Raw genomic sequence first — 23,193 nt, forward strand, 5'->3', positions numbered from 1 at the left:
CATCATCACAACACGGCGTCCATCCTAAAATGTGACTTTATTCAGCATCTGCCATCAAACTAACTATATAGCCCAGCAGAATAATGTGCAAATTGCAGTTTTCTCAGTATTTCCATATGGTTTCCTGCAATAAACGCACGTTTCAAGAAAATAATCATTTAAGATTTTAAAAATCTACACGCAGCACGTCCATGCACTTGTAGAAGAGGGAAGGACAGTCCCCAAAAAACGTCAGAGCCAGGAACCTTTATGTATCGGAACCTTAAGAATCGTACTGCGGGGAAACAAATCTAAGCCGGACAGGAGGAGGCAGAGATGGAGGGCTCAGCTATTGTGACTCTGCCAAGAGAACAGAAGCCCATGGTTTGCGTGGAGTACCCGGGGCTGGTGTACAATGTGGACAAGATGCTGTGCACCCTGGGCGGGGAGGAAGGGGTGTCACGGGTGAGGCTTAAATCGGCAGGGGAACGTTTTTGCTGCTTCACCCTCCTACCCTTCACTCATAACTGTGCATAAAGCCAAACCTGTTTTTCCATTTAGTATAGTGCAGTGAAGTTAAAACATCTGTTACGTTTTTGTGTCCAATTTGGGAGATTACCTTTCACTTCAGTCTCTTTCTGAGGAGAAAACTGGGCCATCATTGGAATACTTCCTACTTGCTGTTCTGGTGTTTAAAGCAGAACTCTTACAGTAAAAGATTGTGAGCCAGGCTGGTTCATTTTTGCAAAATGAACAGACTATGTTTCTTCTGGAATAAAACAGGCTCGCCTGATTGCTGTCATGTCTATATTTCTTCTTGTTCCCGTCATTACTGGATGCCAGGAATGAATTAATTGCATGTAGATGCTGAAGATTCCAAACCCAGAAAGGCATAGGGAGCATATTAATTACAATTACAAAAACAATTTATTAATTGAAAGGTTTAGTTCTGCTTTAAGTCATCTGCTAGTTTTATTTCCCCCACCTTTTCCTGTACAGAATGATACATTCTGAATGTTTGCAAATGTCTTTATACCTCCTCCTCCTTATTTTTCTAAAGCTGTCCTGGGCCAATGCAGTTTGAGCTTCTCAAGCAGAGATATCCACTCCACAAGTCTTACTGAAAATCATCGCTTCTCGGAATGACGGTCTGCATCTGCCCTGCACTATGTCAGCTCCTTCCTCATCGCCATGTTACTGCAGAAAATTGAAAAATCTCCTGAGATAGGAAGTGAAAGCTACTGTTTAGTAAATAATGGTATCAGATGTTTTTTGTAGAAATACTGTGAGGACATTAGGGAGAAGGGTTGTAAATACAAAGGACGAGACGCTGGATGCTTCTGGAAATGTTGATTTTTCTGTCTGATCTGCTGCCTCACTTATCCTAAATCTACATGGACTGTTTTTTTAAACTTATGTAAATGCCCATAGCACTTTTGAATATGTTTATGGGAGTTTATACAAGCTTTTAAAAGCAAACCTAAATACACATATTGCTATTATGAGTGTTTGTAAGAGTTTCTGCTGACATTTAAAACTCCTATAAACTCCTGTAAACTCTTCAATTTGTTTTCAACCTCTCAACAAAGCATTTAAAAGTGTTTACAAGCCCTTAAATATTTCAAAATGCAGCAAGGAGAGTTCCCTTAAATGCTCAAAAACTTGCCTCTTACAAATGCCCTAGTGTCGATTAGCTCTTTGGAATGCAAAGGAATTTCAGACATTGGCTTTTAAATGCTCTGGTTAAATGCTGGGGAAACAGTCCTTGTAGACTAAGCTTTAGCGAGCTGAAATTGGTGAAGCAGAGAGTGTTATTGATAGTAGATCCCTTTCAGATTGCCTGATTTCCATTTCATTCTATTTTATTCATGTAATTTATTTACTGGGTCTCTTTTAACCTTCCTAGCGGTATTCCTGAGTGTGGCTTGGGGTTAATTTTCAGTGCCAAAAGCGGTACCCCAAGCCACACTTGGGGTAGAATTTTAAATGGTATTGCAAAGCTTACCTGGTCCCCACGTGCCTGTGGCGTCCTCCAGCGATGCCTGCCCGACATCTGCGTCCCCTGGCGATGCCTGCCCAGCATCTGCATCCCCTGACGATGCCTGCCCGGCATCTGCGTCCTAGTCGTGTGAATGTTGGGGACATGAGGACAGGGCAGGCATAGAGTGTGCGGCTGGAGGACGGGAGCATGTGGCTGGGGGCAGGAACAGGTGGGAAATTTAAGATAAGTATTTTTAAATGTACCGCTTTAACCTGTTAAAAATACTTATATATTCAGACAGCCAGGGAGGTTAAGAGTAATGAAACTTGGCTTTTATCTTTCAGTTAAACTAATCTATCATTTCCACAGATTTTTTTTTCAATCTACCCTGTTTCACCAAAAATAAGCCCTAGCATGATTTCAGTATTTTTGAGAATGCTCGAAATATAGGCCCTACCCCTAAAATAAGCTACAATATATATAAATACATGGACAAGAGGTGCTCATTTAAGGAAAGCGCCATTGCAAGACATGACAAATTAGGGCCAATGGTTCTAAAGGAAATGGAGTCACAAGAAATTCAAGATGATATTCAGTGTTTGGAGAGTTATGATGATGTTCCAGAATGTGATGATATGACTATATTTGAATAAATGTTGATTTTTTTTGTTAAAGAATAAATGTCGATTGTTCATGATAAATCAAGACATCCGCTGAAAATCAGCCCTAGTGCACTTTTTGGAGCAAAAATTATTAGAGGACACTGACTTATGTTCGGGGAAATATGTCCTATTAGAGTGGTTTCCCCTCAGCTCTGTTGTGAAAGAAACAAGTGTCCCTCTGGTAGGATTTTTCCTTTATTTCTTTGAGTCTTCACATTGCAAAGAGAGAATTTACTAAGCCATGTGAATGCCTCTACAGGAAAATCAGGCCCACTGTATGTTATTATGAGAATTGCTCTGGTTTACTGGTGTTCTCTCCCTTCCATATCAGGTGTATGCCGATCCTGCGAAAAGGCTGGAGCTGTATTACAGGCATAAGGACCCATATTGTCACCCATTGTGTGCTAATCGCTTCCCCACCACCACTATGATCCTACGAGTGAAGATAAAAACTCTGAAAAAAAGGTCAGATGAAATAAAAAATGAAAGCCAGACTCCTGAACAAAAGATTTCCATGGAAATCATTGGTGTAGTGGGAACAGTTTATAAATTTCAAGGTTGGCACTTTCATTTCACTACTGATGGCTTAATAGTTATACCTATAACTGTTTTTTTCATTTATTTTTAGCATTCTAAATTGCTGTATTATGTTTTTATTTTGATTGTGTTCCATCAGGGATAATATTTATTTCCTTCCTGCCTTGTAAATGCAAAACGAAAATTTCGCCAATGTGAAAAAAATTCCCACTTGCGGTGGTTATTAGGACACGTAAAGGCTAATCTCCCCATTGGGGACACGGACAGGCTGATGGTGTTTCTAACCCTTCCTTGCTCTATATATAGGAGAATACATTTGGGGGAGTCAGAAATGGAAAAGGATCTGGGGGTTCTGGTAGATCATTGACTTAATAACAGCATGCAATGCCAAGCTGCAATATCTAAAGCTAGCAAAGTACTTTCTTGTATTAAAAGGGGAATAGACTTCAGAGATGGCAACATTATCCTGCCCCTGTACAAAGCATTGGTCAGACCACATCTGAAATATGCAGTCCAGTTTTGGGCACCAGTTCACAAAAAGGACATTGTGGAATTGGAGAGAGTGCAGAGAAAGGCAACTAAATAATAAAAGGAATGGAGGAGCTCAGCTATGAGGAAAGATTAGCTGAACTGAATCTATTCTCCCTTGAGAGGAGACGTTTAAGGAGGGATATGATCACCTTGTATAAATATATAAATGGTCCATATAGAGAACTCTCTTCCCCATTATTCACTTTGAGATCATTACAAAGAACAAGATGGCACTCTTTACGTCTGGAGGAAAAGAAGTTTAAGCTGCGGATAAGGAAGGGATTCTTCACTGTAAGGTCTGTGAAAATGTGGAATCGTCTCCTTCAGGAAGTAGTTTCAGCAACTACTATAGATTGCTGGATGTTTTTCTAGACGCACAGAATATAACTGGGTATTAAGGCTTTAAAGTAAAAATAACAGTGACTGTTGATCCAGGGAACATCCGATTGCCTCATGGAATCAGGAAGGATTTTTTTTCCCCTGTAAAGCAAGTTGTACCAGGGTTTTTTTTGCCTTCCTCTGGACCAACTATATCTAGGGTTTTATATCTGGAATATGTTTATTTCCCTAGTGGTTGAACTTGATGGACTTATGTCTTTTTTCATCCTAACCTACTATGTAACTTTAACATGTGTATTTTGTTTTTAGTGTAGCATGGTCTGATCCCTGACTGGATGTTTAGCACTTTGTTGGGAAAATTTCACTCTACTGTGACAGCTTTGATATATAAAATCTTGCTTACCACTAGACTTCCCAGATTAATTTTCAGCTCTTCCTTTTTCCAGGCATGTCTGATTTCCAGTACTTGGCATTTGCAAAAAAACCCAACGGACCCCGGAACTCTTTGTATAATAAAGTAATTCTGAAAAAGCCAGAAAAAGAGGAGTTCTTCCACAACGACTTGCCTTTACATATCCCGCCTCCAATTTTCTCTCGACTAGACAACCCAGTGGATTATCATTACAGACCCAACATCAACCACAGGTAGGCTTCTGACTCTGGTGTTCTCGATTGTTCTGTCCATTCTTGTGACTCCATGCAGGTCTTAAATCTGAAGTCCTGCCAAAATTTACAAGGGATTGTTTTCTGAACACATATTTGTGGTAGGGTTGTGGGTACAATATGAGGTTGCAGCTGCAAGTAAAAATAAAAGTCAAAAAGTGCACCCCCCCCCTTCCCCCCCCAAAAAAAACAAAAACAAAAAAAACTTAGAATATCAACAAGACTGCATCATATGGGTATTGGAAAAATAGCCACCCCCCACCCCCTCCAGCTTCGCCTTTAGTTCATGCTATGGAGAGGTATCTAAGAATATGCATACCTCAGAAAGTTTGTATTTGCATAGGATCTGTGATGTTTAAACTGGTATTTCCATGCAGCACATGCCTATCCTAATGTACTCAAAGTCTGCCCAAAAAGGTGAGCGAGAAAAGAAAGATAGCAAAAGTGTTTCATTAATAAATATAAAAAAGGAATGCTTCATATCCTATGTTATCATATGTTAAGCCAAAATTTTCAAAAACACATGCAAAACATCTTTGCAATAGCTAGTGTTGTATTGTAAAGATGATCAGGGTTGCTAAGGAGCTTCATTTCTACGGATAAAAGTGGCACCTCAGATAAAGTGGTCCATGTTTAGCAAACAGGTGTATCCGAAAGGAAAAAGAACCACAGATACCAGCACATATTTAAGGGACAACAATAGAAATGACAAAATTGAGAGGTTATATTTGTAAACTTGGTTTAAACTATTTTTTAATATAGTTTTATTAGAGAATATTTCAACTATAAGGGCTCTGTTTTAAAAAAAGGGGAACAGACATTCCCTCAAACATTCTCTGATGGGAATCATTTTAATGCCATTGAAACACATGGATATAGAAGATTCCCAGAAATGAACATTTGAAGGAATGTCTGATTCCCTGTTTTATAAACAGAACCCTTATGTTAAAAAATTCTCTGATGCTGGTGTCAGCAAGTTGTTGATATATTCCGTTATGACCAGGTGCAAGGAATTTTCTGTTGCTATTTATTTGTGTGCTGACATTTTTTAGGTTGTTTATTTTTTTTTTGGGGTTGGTTGCTATTGGGAAAACTAAATTTCTAAAGTAGTTACTAGAACATTAAATATGAAGAAATTCCTCCTACTGGGGACACTGCAGTAAAAAGGTTACATATATTTTAACTCTTCGCTACTGTGTACACAATGCTTTGGCTGGAGTTCTTTTTTTATCACAATAGGTTTATTTTGTTCACAGACTTTGGTGCCATAGTTGAACTAAAATGTGATCATGGAAAGTAAATTTGTAGGTTTTGATCCTTGCTTTTATTCATGAGTCAGTGAAGAAATAGGAAAAAAGTCCCATGACCCTGTACTGTTTGGATGGCTGCCTAGTTTGCTTTACTACTTTTAGGGTAAAAGTATCAGTGCAGCTGTGGTTTTCCCACCATTAGGTGTTCCTTCTGGCAGAAGTTTTATCTTTTATCTGTTACTTTGTAAAACTGCCACGGATTGTGTCCTTGTGTGTCATTTGTGCTCATGATACACTCTGATCTGTGACATATACCATTGAAAATGATTTCCTATATCTGTTTGATATGAAATACCTGTTGATCTTCCCAGAATGGTTTCAGTTATCTTGTTATGGAGATGAGGAAAGGGAGGAAAGAAAGTGTGTTACTGCTAAGATCACCTGACAACACAAAAATATTGGGTTCAGCTGTCGCTGCTATACTCATTTTCTGTACAGCACAGTCCCTGCATTTTTCTTTTTCCAGTAGTCAATCCTCTGATGGTTAAATAGCTGCCAGTGTCTCCCAACTTATTGAAATTCCTCTCTGTCAGTGACACTTTCCATGGGGGGTAAGGGAGGCTAAAATACCACTTTAACAACTGTTGAGATATTATATCAGCCAGACAGGGAGTGCATTGTTTTTACTGATGTTCATAGACTTGCATTAGGAGAATGAACAGTAATGCACATCCATTGTGTAGTACTGCAAAGCAGAGCTGACATGTTTTTATAAATTATGCATGAAAACATGATTTTTAAAACACTGGTATTATTGACATCAAATAATCTATTTTATATCTCCCTATATCTTTCTATCTCTCTATAGTAAACTTTAACAGTAATATATAGTATTCTGTCTAGACCTGGCATGAGCAAAATATGGCCCCCGGCCATATACAGCCCATTAGGCTTTTTTATCTGGCCTGTTTAACTCTCTCTCTACTTCAGTGGCTCCGCTGAAGTAGAGAGAGAGTTCAACATGCCGGATAAAATAGGCCGCGGTTCGCAGGTCTGGCCAGTGTCCCCCCTGAGCGGGGTCAAGAAAACCCTGTCCTCTCTCTACAAATGCCATGCTCAAGGAAGTGGACGGAACAACCTGTCCACTCTCCCATCGCAGGCTCAGATCTGCCATGGGAGAGTGGGGCAGGGTTATGCCATCATGAAGTCACGTCCAGTGCCATCATGATGACATAACCTTGCCCACTCTTCCATCGGCCCGGCCAAATTTTGTATAAGATTGTGACCCCTGAGTGAAAAAGTTTGCCCACCCCTTATCTAGACCCTGTAATTAAAAAAACAATATATTGCAGCCATTTTGTAGATGTGTCAGCTGCATTTACTTTAATTTATCAGGCTTGTTTCCTTTATTTTGAAATTAGTAACACATCCAATTCTAGGGTGACTACGATTGCTTTCCAAACTGTATATTTGGAGTATTGTCATTTTTGGACAGAAAGTGTTAGATTACAGAACATCCACTCTGTTCTACTCTGTTCCCTAATTTATAACCAAGGGGCAAAGTAATCCACAAAGGTGTACTGGGAAGGAATGATACTAGTGTTTTAGATTTCCGTGCAGCACTGTTGGCTAACTACTAGAACTTACAATAATACTGGGTTTCTTCTTTTATCAAAAAGTATTATTTTTGCACTAACCTCCTGGGCGGTTCCTTTCTGTCTGGATTTATATGTCTAAAAGTGGTTCATTGTCTTTCATGAAATTTTTTATAGTATAATATAATAGTCTGAGTATAATAAAGTTTGAAACACAAAATAATGAATTAAATAAATTTAATATTAAACTTTATTATACTCATACTAATATATATACTGTAATATAAATTTTCATTAAAGACAATGTACTACTATAGTTATTTTGTATTGAATTTTTTTTAAAAAATTTGAAATTCCCACCGCGCCCCTAGCAACGGCTGTACGCACCGACATTACCGGGAACTTCTGGGGACCATCTGCGCACTGGCTGCGGGACAGATGGATGAAAAGGATGTGGCCAGAGGATGGCAGGACGTTGAAGGACGCCAGAGGATGCCAATGGGACCTGGTTTATTTTTTACTTTTTTAACTACCCCGAGTGTGACTCGAGGTTACTGCTTTCAGCTTGTTTTTTTACCCCGAGTCACACTCCGGCTTACCGCTGGGGAGGTTAAACAGTTGTACCCTAATAACTCGAAGCAGCTAATTGGAGTTCTTCAGGAGAGCAGGGTAGTCTGGTGGGTTGTCTAAAACTTGTCATTAAATATTCAAATATGTCTGTTTTTCTGACTGGTGACATATATGAAAATCACTCTTGCTGGAGTTCATGTATCAGTAACCTCAGTAAGCTTGTCTGTTTCTTGTGAAGATTGATCATTATTATTACCTGGCTAAAGTGACCAATCAAAGGTTAACTTTGTATTTGTTTGCATTCACAGGGATGGCTATCAGCCCCCAAATCTGTCCAGTGAAAATCTGATTGGCCTTAGCAGGGCTCGAAGGCCCCACAATGCCATATTTGTCAATTTTGAAGATGCAGAAGTGCCCTCAGAGCCACACCCAGCCGCTGTGAAAAATTGGAAGAAGCTTTGTACTAACCCCGTAGACAATCATGTGGAGCAGGAAATGTTAAGGGTACTAGAAAAGTCTCGTAACAAATAACATGACTCATGTTCAGGAATCAGTCACATTACCAGAAGTATTCCCTGCGAGCTTTAAAATACTAGCCTTTAAGCCAAAACATTATTACTACCATTCCACACATCAGATGATCGTTTCCTGAGATGAATGGTCATGGTTGTCTTGGGCGAAAATCTAATGTGCACAGGGGTCCTCCAATGGTTTTTTCCATGGTGGATTGATGAACCACTGATTGGCAATAATCCCTGTTCATTTCTTTGGAGAAGAGCATACAGGGAGGCTCTTGCTTGTCTTCTCCCTGTTCATTTATCTGTCACTTGAAACTATCATGAAAAGTTCTTTCTATAGACAGTGATTTGACATCTGTACATTGCCTGAGATAAGGTATTATCATAAAAAATAGATAGGATTTTTCCAATAAACCTAGTTATTTTTCCACTGCCATTTTGCCTGATGTATAACATAGAGAAGGTTAAATCAAGCTGTCAATCACAGCCCACTTGTTTTTTTTTATTTTTTATTTTTTTTACACAAAGCGAAGAGTGTTTTCATGCGTGGAAAACAGTAAGGTTCACTTCCATTTTTTGTTTTTCAGCTTTTCAGCGTTCGTCCAGTATGGTCCCGAAATGCAATTAAGTCCAACATCAGCGTTCATCCCGATAAACTTAAATTACTTTTACCTTACATGGCATATTATATGGTGAGTACAGGATGTGTTCGTGCATGGCAATACTGTTCCAGTAAAGTTAGGCCTTTGTCTGTGGTGCTGCCTACAATATACAGTAATCAACCAAAGCATTAAAACCACACGCTAAACAACTCTGAATTACAATTCCACAAGTTCTCTGAGATTGTCCTGTGATATCTGGCATCAAGATGTTAGTAGACACTTTGCTTCCACTAGCTTATCTTATTCCTAAAGTGCAGTTGTGCTGAACCCTTTTTCATCTGGGGGTCGCTGTTGACATTGGGATAAAACTTGCTGAGCCACAATACAAATAAACATTAAAGATGTATGTTTTAAAGTAGAATATTTTTAATTTAAAATTAAATTGAAAAGTTTCCAGTTACCCTCACATACATGCACCAAATAAAAGTAATGACAAATCAAGAATCCCTACAATAGATACTTCTTGGATCATCTTCAGGGTCCTACATCTCTCGTTCTTGAGAAATTAGGGTTCACAGAAGGTAAGTGGCCAGCTATGTGTGACCGGGTAGCACGGTAAGATAAGTTTAGTTTTTCTGTGATGTAATGGCACGGCAGCAATACAATTTTAGGGGGAGTTAGCCACAAAAGTCTCCCATTGATCATACATTTTATTATACCAACAGCTCCCTTTTCAGGAGAAACTGGTATTCAAAGAACTTAAGCAGACTTTTTTTTGTGACAGGGCACCATGGTATGGTAGGAGTGATACAATTTTAGTGTGTGTGGGGTGAGGGGAGGCATAGCCCACAAGAGTCCCCCACATATCCTACATTTTCCTTCATCTACTGTTAAAGAGAAATTGGGGTTCACAGAAAGTAAGTGGCCAGCTATGTGACATGGTAGCATGGTGTTATAGGTAAAGTTTTTTGTATCTTTGTGATGGCACTGTAGCTATGTGTGACTGGGTAGGCATGATATGATTGGTATAACATTTTAATGGGGGGGGACAGAAGGAGTTTCCTACTGGCTTCCACATTTCCAGTTGCCAAATCACTCACAGAATGTAAGTGTTGAGCTAGGCACCCCACCAGCCAATCAGTCCCCTGCACAGCTGCGTCTGCAGATTTGACTTTCAGGTGGCAGTAAGTGGTACTAAACGTCTCCCCCTAGCCAGGGCTCCATGGCACAAGGAAGGAGTAACCGCACCACAACCTTACTGCCAACCTCAATGCAGCCTTGAAATTTTTTGAACATTAAGGGGCACTACAGTGCACAGACAATTGGCATAACCCTAATGTTTATTGCCATGAGAGTGCCACCCATATCTGGCAACTTTTTATGTTTAGGAGGTTTAAAAGCAGCTCTGTCCCCTGTGTACCCTGAAAATTTCACATTTCTATGACAGTCAGTGAAGGAGATATCAGGAAATATACATGGGAATAATGACAGCTCTTTGAAAATAGACACTCTGCTGCTTGGATTATCCCACAGTACAAGTTGGGTGGGGTGCAGCTCCCTCTGCTAGCAGCAGGATCTCATTGAGGAACATAGGAGGGCCATGCTCCATCCCCCGCAAGACAACGAGCAGAGGGAAAGGGTAGAGGCCGGATCCGACAGCTCTGGGCTGAATGTGGCCCGCTGGCAGTGGGTTGGGCCAGCCTGCTATAGTGCATCTTGTTACCATCTCCAGGGAGGTCATTCACATTGCCAATCACATGCTCAAATAAAAAATGTGATTCATCAGACCAGCCCACCTAGTTTATTGATTTATACGCTTTCTGAATGTGTTATTTCTGTTATTGCAAGAATTTAGATTTTCAGTAGTTTTTGCTACAATACCACTTTATTAGGATCAAACCACACGGGCCAGTAACCATTCCCCCCTATGCAATGCCTAGGCACATAACTTTGTGGCCAGATTACATTTTTTTATATCTAATATTTAGATATTAACTATCTGGATATTAAATATATTTATTTATATGTTTTAGATATTGATCTGTTGTGAACTATGTGTTATCCATAGCCCTGGCCTTGATTCAAAACCTGTGCTTGGCATAAAGTAGATATGAGGGATAGAGATTTAAATTGCAAAGAAAAACTTATGTGATGTAAAAAAGAGATTACAGGTGGGATACTCGAAAGATGGCAGTGTGATGTAAAAAGTACATCATTTTCAACTGCACTAAAAGTGACTATACAAACCTGGTCCTTACAGGTATTATGTCCCATTGGTATTTTTTCATTGCCATGTGCTTGGTTTTGGTGTTTGTGGTACTTTTTTATTGATTCCCATCTGTTGTCCTTTCTGATCACACTCTTTTTTTTTCTTAAGCTGACAGGCCCTTGGAGAAGTCTGTGGGTGCGGTTTGGCTATGACCCTCGGAAAAATCCAGAAGCTAAAATCTACCAAGTGCTTGATTTCCGGATACGATGTGGGATAAAATATGGTAATTGTACTGATGGGTGAGCCAAAGAGGCTGTTTTTCTACCCATTGATTGTTGTTAGTACAAATGAATTCTTCCAACAATACTGCTGGTTCCTGGAGAATGGACGGCCAATGTAAACAGTACCTGTTGCTGAAACTGGCCTGTCGTACAAACTATCACTATAAACTATTTTTATATATTAACAGTATTTACTGTGAACATGCATGCCTTGCTTTCTGTACATTTTTCTTAGAAGTCACAACCATCAGTAAATGGCTGGAAAGTTATTGCTTCTTTGCTATTTTTTTCAATAATTACCTGATTCCCCCATTAGCCTGTATACCTGTTTAATTGACAAAAATGACCCCTTAATTGCAAATTCTAATTTCTGTTTGTCAAATGTCATTGCTGTCATGGCTACCTCTGCATTCTCCACTGATAAGCTAGCACATATTTTTGACCCAGATTTCTTTCTGCTCACCTGACAAATATTCAAACTTGCCTTTTTTTTAATGAAGCAGCTTTTAAAAAAAATCAGCCTCCAGGAGGCCTTTGGGAATGTCAGTATGTCCTAATATGTAAAACTAGTATTGGCTTCCCTCTTATTTATAAGGCTGATCCTATAAATCAATGCTGGCAACAAACACTCAAAGAACTAAATATATTTTTCAATTGACAACTTTACCATCAAGCATCTCTGACTGAGTGTCTGCTATAGGCCCTGTGTTCAGCCACCATGGGGCCTTAAACTTAGAAACTAATATTTCTGCTTGGGAAGGGGGGGTTAAGGAATGAACAAACTCTCTCTAACAGATAAGACTGTACATTTATAATATTTTTAGCTTGGAGTTCTAGATTCTTAAAAATGCCCATTTCTTACTGTTTTTTCTTTTTTGTTTTTTACTATATTATTAGTAAAGTATTACCACTTTAATACTAATTTTATTAATATTATTGATACACAGTATTTATATAGCATTTTTTTAGCGTCAACATATAAGCAGCATTGTACAAAGTCCATAGTCATGTCACTAGCTGTCCCTCAAAGGAGCCCACAATCTAATGTCAATGGTCAAATTTCAATGTCGGGGTAATTTTTTTTTTTTTTGGGGGGTGAAGTTAATTAACCTACCTGCATGTTTTTGGAATGTGGGAGGAAAACAGAGTACCCGGAGGAAACCCACGCAAACACAGGGAGAACCTACAAACTCTAAGCAGATAGTGTCCTGACCAAGATTCGAAACCTGGGACCTAGCGCTGCAAAGGCCAGAGTGCTAACCTCCCAGCACCGTGCTGCATACTATACATACCTTTTGTTAGGCCACACCTAGTCACTCATATTTGAACTCACTTTTGTCTTTTTGGAATAGTGTGCTACACATTCCAAACCAATTAGTTGCTTTTCTGTCCTTGGCGCCAAGAAACCTGACTACAAATAAATTTTAAAGCCCTTTTGTTACTCACAGTTACACACTTTTCAGAAGAGGCAAATTCACGGTGTAAGGATGCAAATGTGTACTGCTTGGTCAGGGCACCAAGTTTTTAAACTGTATCTAGATTAGTATTCCTGTCCGGTTTTACTGCAGATGTAGGCTCCTAAAATATCCTGTTCTGGCACAACTCCATCTTTACCTAAGAGGAACAAGGACAGCCCTAGTTAGCAGGAAAACCCAACAGGCATTCTAACCTTTCCCTATTATATTAAGTACTAAAAAACAAAAAAGTGAAAGTGCAGCAAGAAACTGATGTTCTCATTACTTTTATTAACAAGTTCCTTGTAACACAGCTGACTGAATTCCAGTTCTTCTCCATCCTCTCCCAGTCTGTCAAATTGCTGCTGTATATGATGTTGATACTAAATCAAATCTTGAAATTTAAAACCATTGCATTACAAGTATATGTAATAATTTTGTTAATAAATAATTAACTGCGTTAATCTGTAACTTTTAGCTTATTATGTTAATAAAAGTATTATGTTAATAAAAATTATGAACATTTGAGAACTGCTTAGTTTGCAATTGTTGTATTGCTCATGCTTACTCCTCCTTCAAATACAGTACAATATGGCATATGACCACATGTTTGTTTCTTTTACAGGGTATACTCCTAATGAGATGCCTGTTAAAGCCAAGCGTAGCACATACAATTACAGCCTACCTATTACTTTAAAGAAGCCAGGTGAGCCACACTAATTTTTTCTTTTTTAGGTAATCTTGATTGACCTGACTTCAATCAAATTTACCTTTGTCTTTGTATTGTGATTGTTGTAATATTAGTAGTTTGTATTGCTTTGAGCTGTGTTGCGCAATTCACTTGCAGTAGTCACAGAATCTTGTTAGCATTTTTGTTGCTATAAAAACTGAATTCCAGTAATTCCAGCATTTAGCAGCTCGGCCACTAGATAGTTGACTTGAATTGCTATCTTTTATGCTCACTTCTGTGATGCCGCTTATGACTATGGCACACCAGCAGTTTGTAGCTGATGGGCATTATAGCCAGGTACAGTAGTGAGTAGTGAGTCTACACATCAACAGAAAAAATAGGAGATAATTGTAGCTGTTACACGTCTATGCTACATGGTTTTTGATACATAGAAGCTGTTTAGGGAATGTGCATCTACTGACAGAACATGGGGTCTGTTGTGATTGCATCTACTTCTTAAAGGTATTCAGGCTTGTAATCTGCACCTCCTAATTATTGTGGAACACTATGTAATATGTTGGCCTTTCTTAATATTAGAAAATATTGATAACAAAGCAGGTATAGTTGGCAAAAATCTGTAATCATTACCTACTGACTTTTTAAAGAAAAATGTAGCTTGATAATTTGATGCTAGCTGTTTAGGCAGGCATAATTTAAAGTGCACACATCTGACCTTGTCACTGACACCTATTTACAACAATTACAGCAAAGTAACACATCTTTCAACAAAAGTTCATTGAATTGAGCTTTCATTTTATCTAGCATTCTTTCTAGTGGAAACGAAGAAATAATAAAATGGCTTCTATAAAGAAGCCTACACTTACACCCTTTAGTATCATAGTTCTGTGTTAAATTATTTGTTTCTTACTTTACATACTTTTCTTGGCGCACACAGTACCACAGGCAATCAGTGTACAGGACCTGACCCAAGGACTGGCAGCTTCTAGCATTCCAGGGAGTAAAAAGACTTTATCCAACAAGTATAAACTGAAGGTAAGTTCCAGGTTTCTGTTGTCAGGCTCATTTAGGAAAATATGCAGAATACATTAAAAACCACTAGTTTGGATTTATGTAATATAAATATAATTAGAGAGGAGAAAAATGGGACTTTTAAGGCATATTAATACAAATAGTCAGATTCACAAATGTAAAACCCACAAAACAATTTACAGGTAGTCCCCAGGTTAAGGACATCCAACATATGGACACCTCCTAGATATGAATGGGGCTTCCCTGCTTTCTCCTGTGCAGAACGGAGGCTTGAAGGGGGGAGAGGCGGTTTGCATGACTTGCAGAAGAATTCTTTTGCTAAACACAGATGAGGTTGTGGGTGATCCTAAGGACTGAGCTTTCTGCAACCTCTTGTAACTCTTTAACAAACTCTGCAGTTGTTTCTTTTTGCATATCAAAGCACAGCTTGCTTCAGAAGTTAATGAATGTCTAGGCTCCATAAAGATTTTGGTTTTGTTTGTTTGCTTTGTTTGTGATTAAAGCTGCGTACACACCTGCAATTTTTCTCGTTGGAAAGGATCTTTCACGATCCTTTCCAACGAGAAAAGACTGCAGGATGCATGAACGACCGACTGTACACACAGCAGATTTTCGCCCGATAATTGGCCGATACCGATTATCGGGCGAGAAAAATTTGCCGTGTGTACGCAGCTTAACTCAAGGTAAGGATTTTATACAATAACTGACACCACGCTGCCTAATAATATGTTGAGACAAATATCTGTCCTATTTGCATTCATTAAAATAATGTACCTGTTCTGAAATACATACAAATTCAACTTAAGGACAAACCTACAATTCCTATCTTGTATGTAACCCAGAGACTACCTGTATTTATAACTATTTAAACACATAAAAAAACATTCATGATAGGTCTCTTAAAGGATGTTATTCAGGTATTAACGTGTTTCGGGAAACCCAGTTCGCTTCTTCGGTAACTAATAGACCTAAAATAACAAAACAACTTTTTTCAAAAGAAAATAAATTTAACAACCTATTTCAATACTTTGCATTCAGTGTATATTTAAATTATATCAAACTTCACAAAAAGTATATATTTCTACTTACATGTACAACCATTGTCAAAGGCTAAGTCCAGGCTAGCGAGGCAAATTCCTTCACAAGCTGGTAAGTATGACAGACCAAGGAGGGCAGTAGCAAGGCCAGTAAAGATTCTCAAACAAAAATCATAAATATGTCAAATAAATGCTTAATATTAGTAAAAATATATAACGTAAAATTAATAAATTATTTGCCAATATTAGTACTAATCAGTGGATTCTCTATTTGAAAATTGCAAGCCATCTATCAAACAATCACAAGATCTACCTAATGTGCTATAAACACATCCTCTAAATATAAATATAAACAAGTCAAACCCATATATAAAGTGTTTATATGGGACGCCACATATAAAGTAATTGTTTAAACCCAATCAGTGAAAAACTGCAAAAGACCAACAGAAAATGTTTAATTGGTATAAATAAATTGTTTTTATGTGGTTTTTACATTTGTGAAACTGACTATGTATTTGTATTAATATGCCTTGAAAGTTCCAGAGATTTTTATGTCTCTTCTTTTCTTCCTTTCTGTATGTTAAATAAGCAATATGGCATAGGTGAAATCCAAGAAGGGGGTTTGCATAGTATATGTATCATAAATATATTTAGTTAAACACAAATGTAGAGAATTAGTAAAATGTACATAGCGGTATAACAATACACATCTATCCAGAATAGGAGCACCATGCACAGAGCCATGTTACACACTGTTGAAACTGGTGCAGTTTTCAGAGCTTTAAATGTTTTCAATTATAAATCTAATAGGGGTATTTGTTAAAACATTGTACCATATTGGAGACTAAAATGTCCATAAAAAAATTATAGTCAAATAATTAGAGTTATATTATAGTCAAGCTGAGTGATGCTACTAAAATTGTCCAGGCTTCACTAAATAAGCTATGTGACAATATTGTCTGATCATTGGATAAAACCATAAGTATTCTACACCTTTTATAAGCTATACAGGTGCATTGATCTATACAGGGCTCATTTTATTATTGAAAATATTACAGACTCACTCCAAAAGCTGATCATAGCTCTGCTTCTGAATGCATAGGTGATTGTGTCCAGCAGAACTGTCAGATTACTGCATAGCTTTTAGACTGTGAACTGCTCCTCATTCAATTACCACAAAGTGTCTGTAAAATTTACTTATACAACCCCTTTACTACATAAAGTATAGCATTTAAATCTGTCTGTCCACTGGGGTTCATCATAATATTTAGAGATCAAAAGTGGTTAGCCCTCTGGCACCCTACCAAATTTACAATGTACATGCAGTTTGTTCTTTTGAATGTTTGCATAAGTTTTTTCTAGCTGAATTTAAAACTGAAACATACTTTATAAAGTATGTGTGTCTGTGATAGGATCAGAAGGGAGGGGAGAGGCTGGTGTCATGCTATGTAATATATGTAAACAAAAATCAGTTTGTGGCTTCCTCCTGAAAATTTTGCAAGGTTTCACTTAAGGTTTCCTTTTTTCTTCTGTTTTGCAGGATTCTGTTTACATTTTCCGGGAGGGCAGCTTGCCTCCGTATCGGCAAATGTTTTACCAGCTCTGTGATATCCACGTAGACAGGTACTCAATTCTATTGTGGTAAGGAAAGTACATATATTTATGCAATATTCTTTGCTCCGCATTAGCTGGTGCTGTGCAGCACTCCAGAATGTGAACAGGCCCCACTTTCCACTTATACAATGTTGGCTGCCGGGTAGAAACTGTGATATGAAAGTCTTTACAGCTAAACTTCATTAACCTAGTTCCTAAGTAAGAACCAGTGTTGACAGGTTTTTCATTATGTCAGAACATTTTCCTTTTCCACAGAAGTTCCTGTACCCAACAGTTATACAGAACAGAGGGCTGTCCAGCAATTCACTGTTTATTATGTTATTAACTTTAGTTTGCAAGAGATCATTAGGCGCAATGATGGGACAGAGACTGAATGTACAGAACGGGATGGCTGGTGCCTTCCAAAGACCAGCGAACAGCTCAGAGACTCCATGTCGCTCATGATTAAGCAGATTATTCGCTCAAAAAGACCAGGTAGGAAGACATGTTGTTGTTGGCAGGTATTTCTTGCTACCTTTCCTTTTCCTATAAAAACATTCATGTTAACCATAAGCAGGTAAGCAATCATCCCAATCTTGCTGACATCAGCCATAATATAGCCATTTGAGAGAAGTTTTACTTAGTTTGACACTTTGTCACCTGCGCCTGTTCCACACTGACAAGCTTTCGCTCTGCAGGTACACTGTAAGGTAGACAGAGCTGCAACAGTCCCACAGCACTTCTAAAGTAAAATTTGCACTGAAAGGACTTCCCATCCTGATGTCAGTTTGATTAATTATTCTTGTGTTATGACAACCTTCAAGCTGAATTTATGACCCAGACTTTTTCTCAACCTCTTTTGTCCACTGTATCATACATGCCCATGTATGCAAACTTTTTAGTGTTAAGGTGGCAATGGTATAATGTATTAACCTCCCTAGCAGTTCATTTCTCTCTGGTTTTATATGTCTAAAAGCGGTACATTGTTTTTCATGAAAATTTTTTTTTTAGTATAATATAATAGTATGAGTATAATAAAGTTTGAAACACAAAATCATGTAAAAACAATAAATTGAATAAATTAAAAAATCTATATAATAAAAAAAATAAATAAAATACACATTTTACTCATACTAATATATATACTGTAAAATAAATGTTCTTGAAAACAATGTACTGCTTTTACATAAAAATGTATTGCATTCAATACAGTTATTTTGTATTGAATGCAATACAAATGGATTTTGAATTTCCCGCCTCACCGTCAACGTGTACACGCACTGATGTCACCGGTGACTAATCGGATGCAGAAGAAGAAAGAAGACGGAGATAGGAACTTTTTTCTACCCCGAGTCACACTCGGGGTTACCGCTAGGAAGGTTAAAAGAAACCAATGTATGCATTTTGAGGGGACAAAGGAAGAGATCAGCTAAGTTCAGTATTCTATCAGGTAGTGTTGATAACTCTGCTTTGAATGTAAGTGCCGCAGACATGCAAAATGCTGTATGGTGCTTTCAATGTTTGGTAACTGGGAAGTTGATGAAATATGAGGCCTGTACACACTGCTGGATTTTGGGATCTTTAAAGAGATTAAAGAAATGGTTTTGGAGTTAAAATTCTGCAGTGACACTGTTGTCAGCCTTAAAGGCATGTTGGGAGTTCAGTAGATTTTTTGCAAATCATAGCATTGTTTCTTTACCTGTAGACTCTAAAAACTTGTAGGGAAAATTTGATTTATTTTTTTTTCAAGACACAATAACCTACATTTTTATCTATTTTGTGCTGTTGTCTTAGCTCTGTTCTCTGCTCCATCCACTTCTGACAAGAAAGAACAGATGTGTTATGAGTCTGGAGAAGAAGAGGAAGATGAGGAGGAAGAGGGATTTCATCCATCTGAAGGCAGTGAAAATGAAATGGAGACAGAGCTCCTGGACTATGTGTTAGATGAGACCCAACAGCCTGAACTTATGGATGAATCTAGAACCAAGACTTGATTTTGACACTTGGACTTTTCACATAAGCACTACCGATATTGACCAAAGTAGAAGACCCTTTCATTAAAAGTAATGTCATCAAAGTGACTCTTTCACTTTGCCAAGAGGAAAAGAAACTGCTGCCATATATAAAGTGCAAGTACTGGCACATTTTTAATGCCCCTCTCTTCTTCCAGGGCATTTTGTTGGAGTTAGTTGTTCTAGATAACTTGTTTCCACTAGCAGGATATGAGCGTAAAATAAAATTTTCTGAACTTCCAGTAGTGTTCCCGGATATTGAGATAAGATCCCAGCAGATCATCAGAAACTTTATTCATTTACATCAGTGTTACTCAATAAGGGTTCCTCGAGTTTGTGCCTCTTGGGTCAGTTTAGCTGACACCAATGATCTTTTTGGCTAGCCGTAAGGGTTGCCAGCAATTTAAGAGACATTCTCCCACTGACCACCACACTAATGTACTTTAAGTTGTGGATATAGTCATTATAGCAGGGATTCCTTAAGACCTAAAAGTTATTTCAGGGGTCTCCCAATGGTATAAAAGTTAATGATTTACATGATTAGCTATTTGGCATACAAATCTTGCCACCAAAGAGTATAACTCTATAGGGTCTATGTTAACTTGCAGTTTATTTCAGAACTGCATCTCTCCCTATACAAGTCTATAGAAATAAAAGTAAACATTTGATGCAGGTTAAATGAACTTGTCCTGAATTTTAAATGATTTTAGAAATATCTCAAACTGATGGTAAACGCACACTCTGGCTGTCAAAGCCAATGGAGTCCCCAATAACTCCCTTATATGCTCAAAATATAGTCAGCCTTAAGTATAAGTTGACTTTCTTCCTTGAAGTGGGAGAAATTATTTCACATGCATAAGTCCAGAAATATTTCTAATTTCATTTGCAAAATGATTTAACAATGTTTAGTATTGTTAGCCAGCAATGGGTAAAGTAACCCAAGAGTTAATGCCCCTGAGTTAACTTACTGGGGTGACATGTTAATACCCATTCTCCTTTTGTCAGGACAGAAATGTACTAATACTACTGATAAGTGATGTAATAATCTACAGAACAGTAACTGGAGGGAAAAGAACTTCAGCAAATTTGCTCTTCCAATGATTAATCTTTGGTTGGTCATTTAAAAGGAGACTGTACAATCTGTTGTGTATGGCGTTCTTTTATTTCAGGCAGACTGGGTGAGAGCTTGGGTCTTCACTGCTCTACAAATCAAGTGAATCATGACAAGAGTTATTACTGCAGAAAAAGCATGATGTTATGGTTTATTTGTTCTTAAATTACTGGCTAAAAATGCCTGTTTTATATTTTTATACATTATATTTGCAAGGTCTTCAGTTGTCAGGAAAGCTCTGTCTTCACTTTCCATTCCCTAATTAGACCCTAATTACAGGTTTGACCTGACTTTCTCTCAGAGTGATAGTACTGGGCTACAACTTGGGGTTGGTACAGTTTGGTACTTCTTTTTGCAGTAAGTGGCCTCAAATCTACTACGCTGGCAGAATGAACAGATATATAAATGTTTCAGAACAGAATATCCTAATTATTATTTGTTTCTCCCATTACAACTTGTTTTTTTGTTGTTGAAAAACATGTAATATTGTATCCTAATACATTTTCTAATAAAATATATAAAAACAATAATAGTTTATTAGGCTTGCAGCTGCTTGGATTGGTTTTGTTAAAGTCAAAACCACATCAGTCAGACTCTGCCATGAGAATTTATGAGTGAGCTCACCTCACCTGTCGATCACCTGCTTAATCTTGTGTAGATCCCCCTTGTAACATCAAAACAGCTCTGTCCTGCTCAGACATGGACTCCACAAGACTTCTGAAAGTGTTTAATGGTATCAAGACAATAGCAGCAGATTATTTAAGTCACGCTGCGTCCTTCCCATACAGCATCCGCCTGCTGTTTCTTCCAAAGATAAACAATGCACATGCACCTTTCCATATGGAAAAAAAAGTGATCCAATCCACCCCTTTTCTTTTTGCTTCATTGTCCAGTTCTGGCAGACATTGCCATTGGGGGTGGACAGGGGTCATCGACTGTGTAGCCCCATACATAGCAAGCTGTGATGTGTTTTTATGTTCCAATATATTCTACTACTTTTTGGATGCGATTGTAACAGGATGATTAATTTCACTCACTTGTGCCTACTTATGTAAAAGTCCTGGTTTAGGCTGAATACTGCTTAGCCGTAAAAAACAGATTTTTATTCTCGGATGCCTACTTCCAACCCCTAGGCTTTTTCAAGCGTCTGTATAAGCTGCTTACAAATGTTTATAACTGCTTGCAAAAGAATTAAAAAGTTATTCCAAAGCAAGGTGAAGGAGGTGCTTGAGGCAGCATACTTCATGTGGCTTGTGTCTGAAAAAAAATGATTGGCGATACTACTGAAAGCAACCACCTAGGAAAAGGTGTGCCTAGTGTGCTTTTTAACCGTATCCAACATTTATTTGCAGACCTTTCTTTATATAGTACGTAACATGAATGATGTATACATTTAGTGTATATATGTACAGAGATATGTATATTTTTTTTATTGTGTACAGGGGGACCTCAAGTTATATACAGCATATATTGATACAGCAAGTGATTTCACCACAGAAGGGATCATCAATGAACTCCTCTTCAGCTGTAGAGGCTGATTTGAAGTAAGACTCAACTCAAGAAGTTGAGGGTTGAGGTTCCAATGTGCTGGAAGCCTGTGACGATGCAGTTGATATCTTAAGGAAGATGTCCATTGTGGGTTGCACAGTGCTTTTTTTTTTGTTTGTTTTTCGTAGATGAGCCTGTAGCATGCATCCTAGACCTGTCTCTCAACGTTTGCAAACCGATCATAGCTGACATCCATCTCCGCGAAAAGTGACAATCCTTTCTTAATGAAGAAAAATGCCTCTAAACTTTAATTTTTTTTATTTTTATAAGTAACCAACAAAACAGACATATACAGAAAATTATTCAGATAGAAGGTATAAAACAGTATAGAAAAATATCACACATCGCAACAATAATATAGGTTGTCATGAGGGTATACAAAACCCAAGAACGATAATCTTCAGTTATATGTCACATTGTATAGTGCAGAATAATTAATTAACACCTTCCTGTGAAAATAGCAGCTTAAATTCAAGCTTAGTTTGTAAACAGTTTTTAAAAAATTAAAACAAAGAAAGAGAGAAGAGAACAAAAGAAAGAAGAATAATAGCAGATCAGCCACAAGATACCAACCACAGGGAGGGTAATAACACCCGAGATCTGACCCCTTTATGTTATATACCCCCATATATATGATACCTCCTCTGATCACCAAGTACATGGGGGGGGGGGATCTATACCTATGAAACTACTGTCTGCTTCTCTTCTTTGTACACCAATTTCTCTGAGGTGGGGGGTACAAAACTGAAAATATAGGTGCAAGTGGCGGGCACATTCTCCCCTTACAATCTCATTACTACAGCATCATTATAACATAAACACTCTGCCCATTAAAATGAGTTTCCCTGCCCTGTTACACATTCCTGTCCACTTATCTAACATTCTGAACTTCAGGGAATGGGAAGATTTGTAAGAAACCAAAAATATAGGTACAAGTGGGGAACATCTGTGACTAACATCCCCTAAAACTTCATCACTATGGCATCATTAGAAAATGAACT

General features: G+C 38.0%; 1 protein-coding gene across 3 annotated transcripts; it reads left to right on the top strand.

Annotated features, from left to right (window-relative positions):
- Positions 1–265: 265 nt before the first annotated feature.
- Positions 266–21,174, top strand: GTF3C5 (general transcription factor IIIC subunit 5). Of its 3 annotated transcripts, XM_072429627.1 has the most exons (12): positions 311–444; positions 1,040–1,237; positions 2,954–3,179; positions 4,476–4,674; positions 8,416–8,611; positions 9,213–9,317; positions 11,605–11,719; positions 13,797–13,877; positions 14,797–14,894; positions 17,469–17,569; positions 17,874–18,016; positions 19,316–21,174. In XM_072429627.1, exons 2-12 carry the CDS (start codon positions 1,235–1,237, stop codon positions 19,513–19,515), a joined length of 1,467 nt encoding a protein of 488 aa, XP_072285728.1. In that variant the 5' UTR covers positions 311–444; positions 1,040–1,234; the 3' UTR covers positions 19,516–21,174. The 3 variants fall into 3 exon arrangements, with proteins under 3 accessions (XP_072285726.1, XP_072285727.1, XP_072285728.1); XM_072429625.1 differs by lacking the exon at positions 1,040–1,237 and having other exon boundaries at positions 266–444; XM_072429626.1 differs by lacking the exon at positions 1,040–1,237 and having other exon boundaries at positions 269–444; positions 17,469–17,551.
- The last annotated feature ends 2,019 nt before the right edge of the window (positions 21,175–23,193 follow it).

This window comes from Pyxicephalus adspersus, chromosome Z (assembly GCF_032062135.1).
Source record: "Pyxicephalus adspersus chromosome Z, UCB_Pads_2.0, whole genome shotgun sequence".
Lineage (NCBI taxonomy): Eukaryota > Metazoa > Chordata > Amphibia > Anura > Pyxicephalidae > Pyxicephalus > Pyxicephalus adspersus.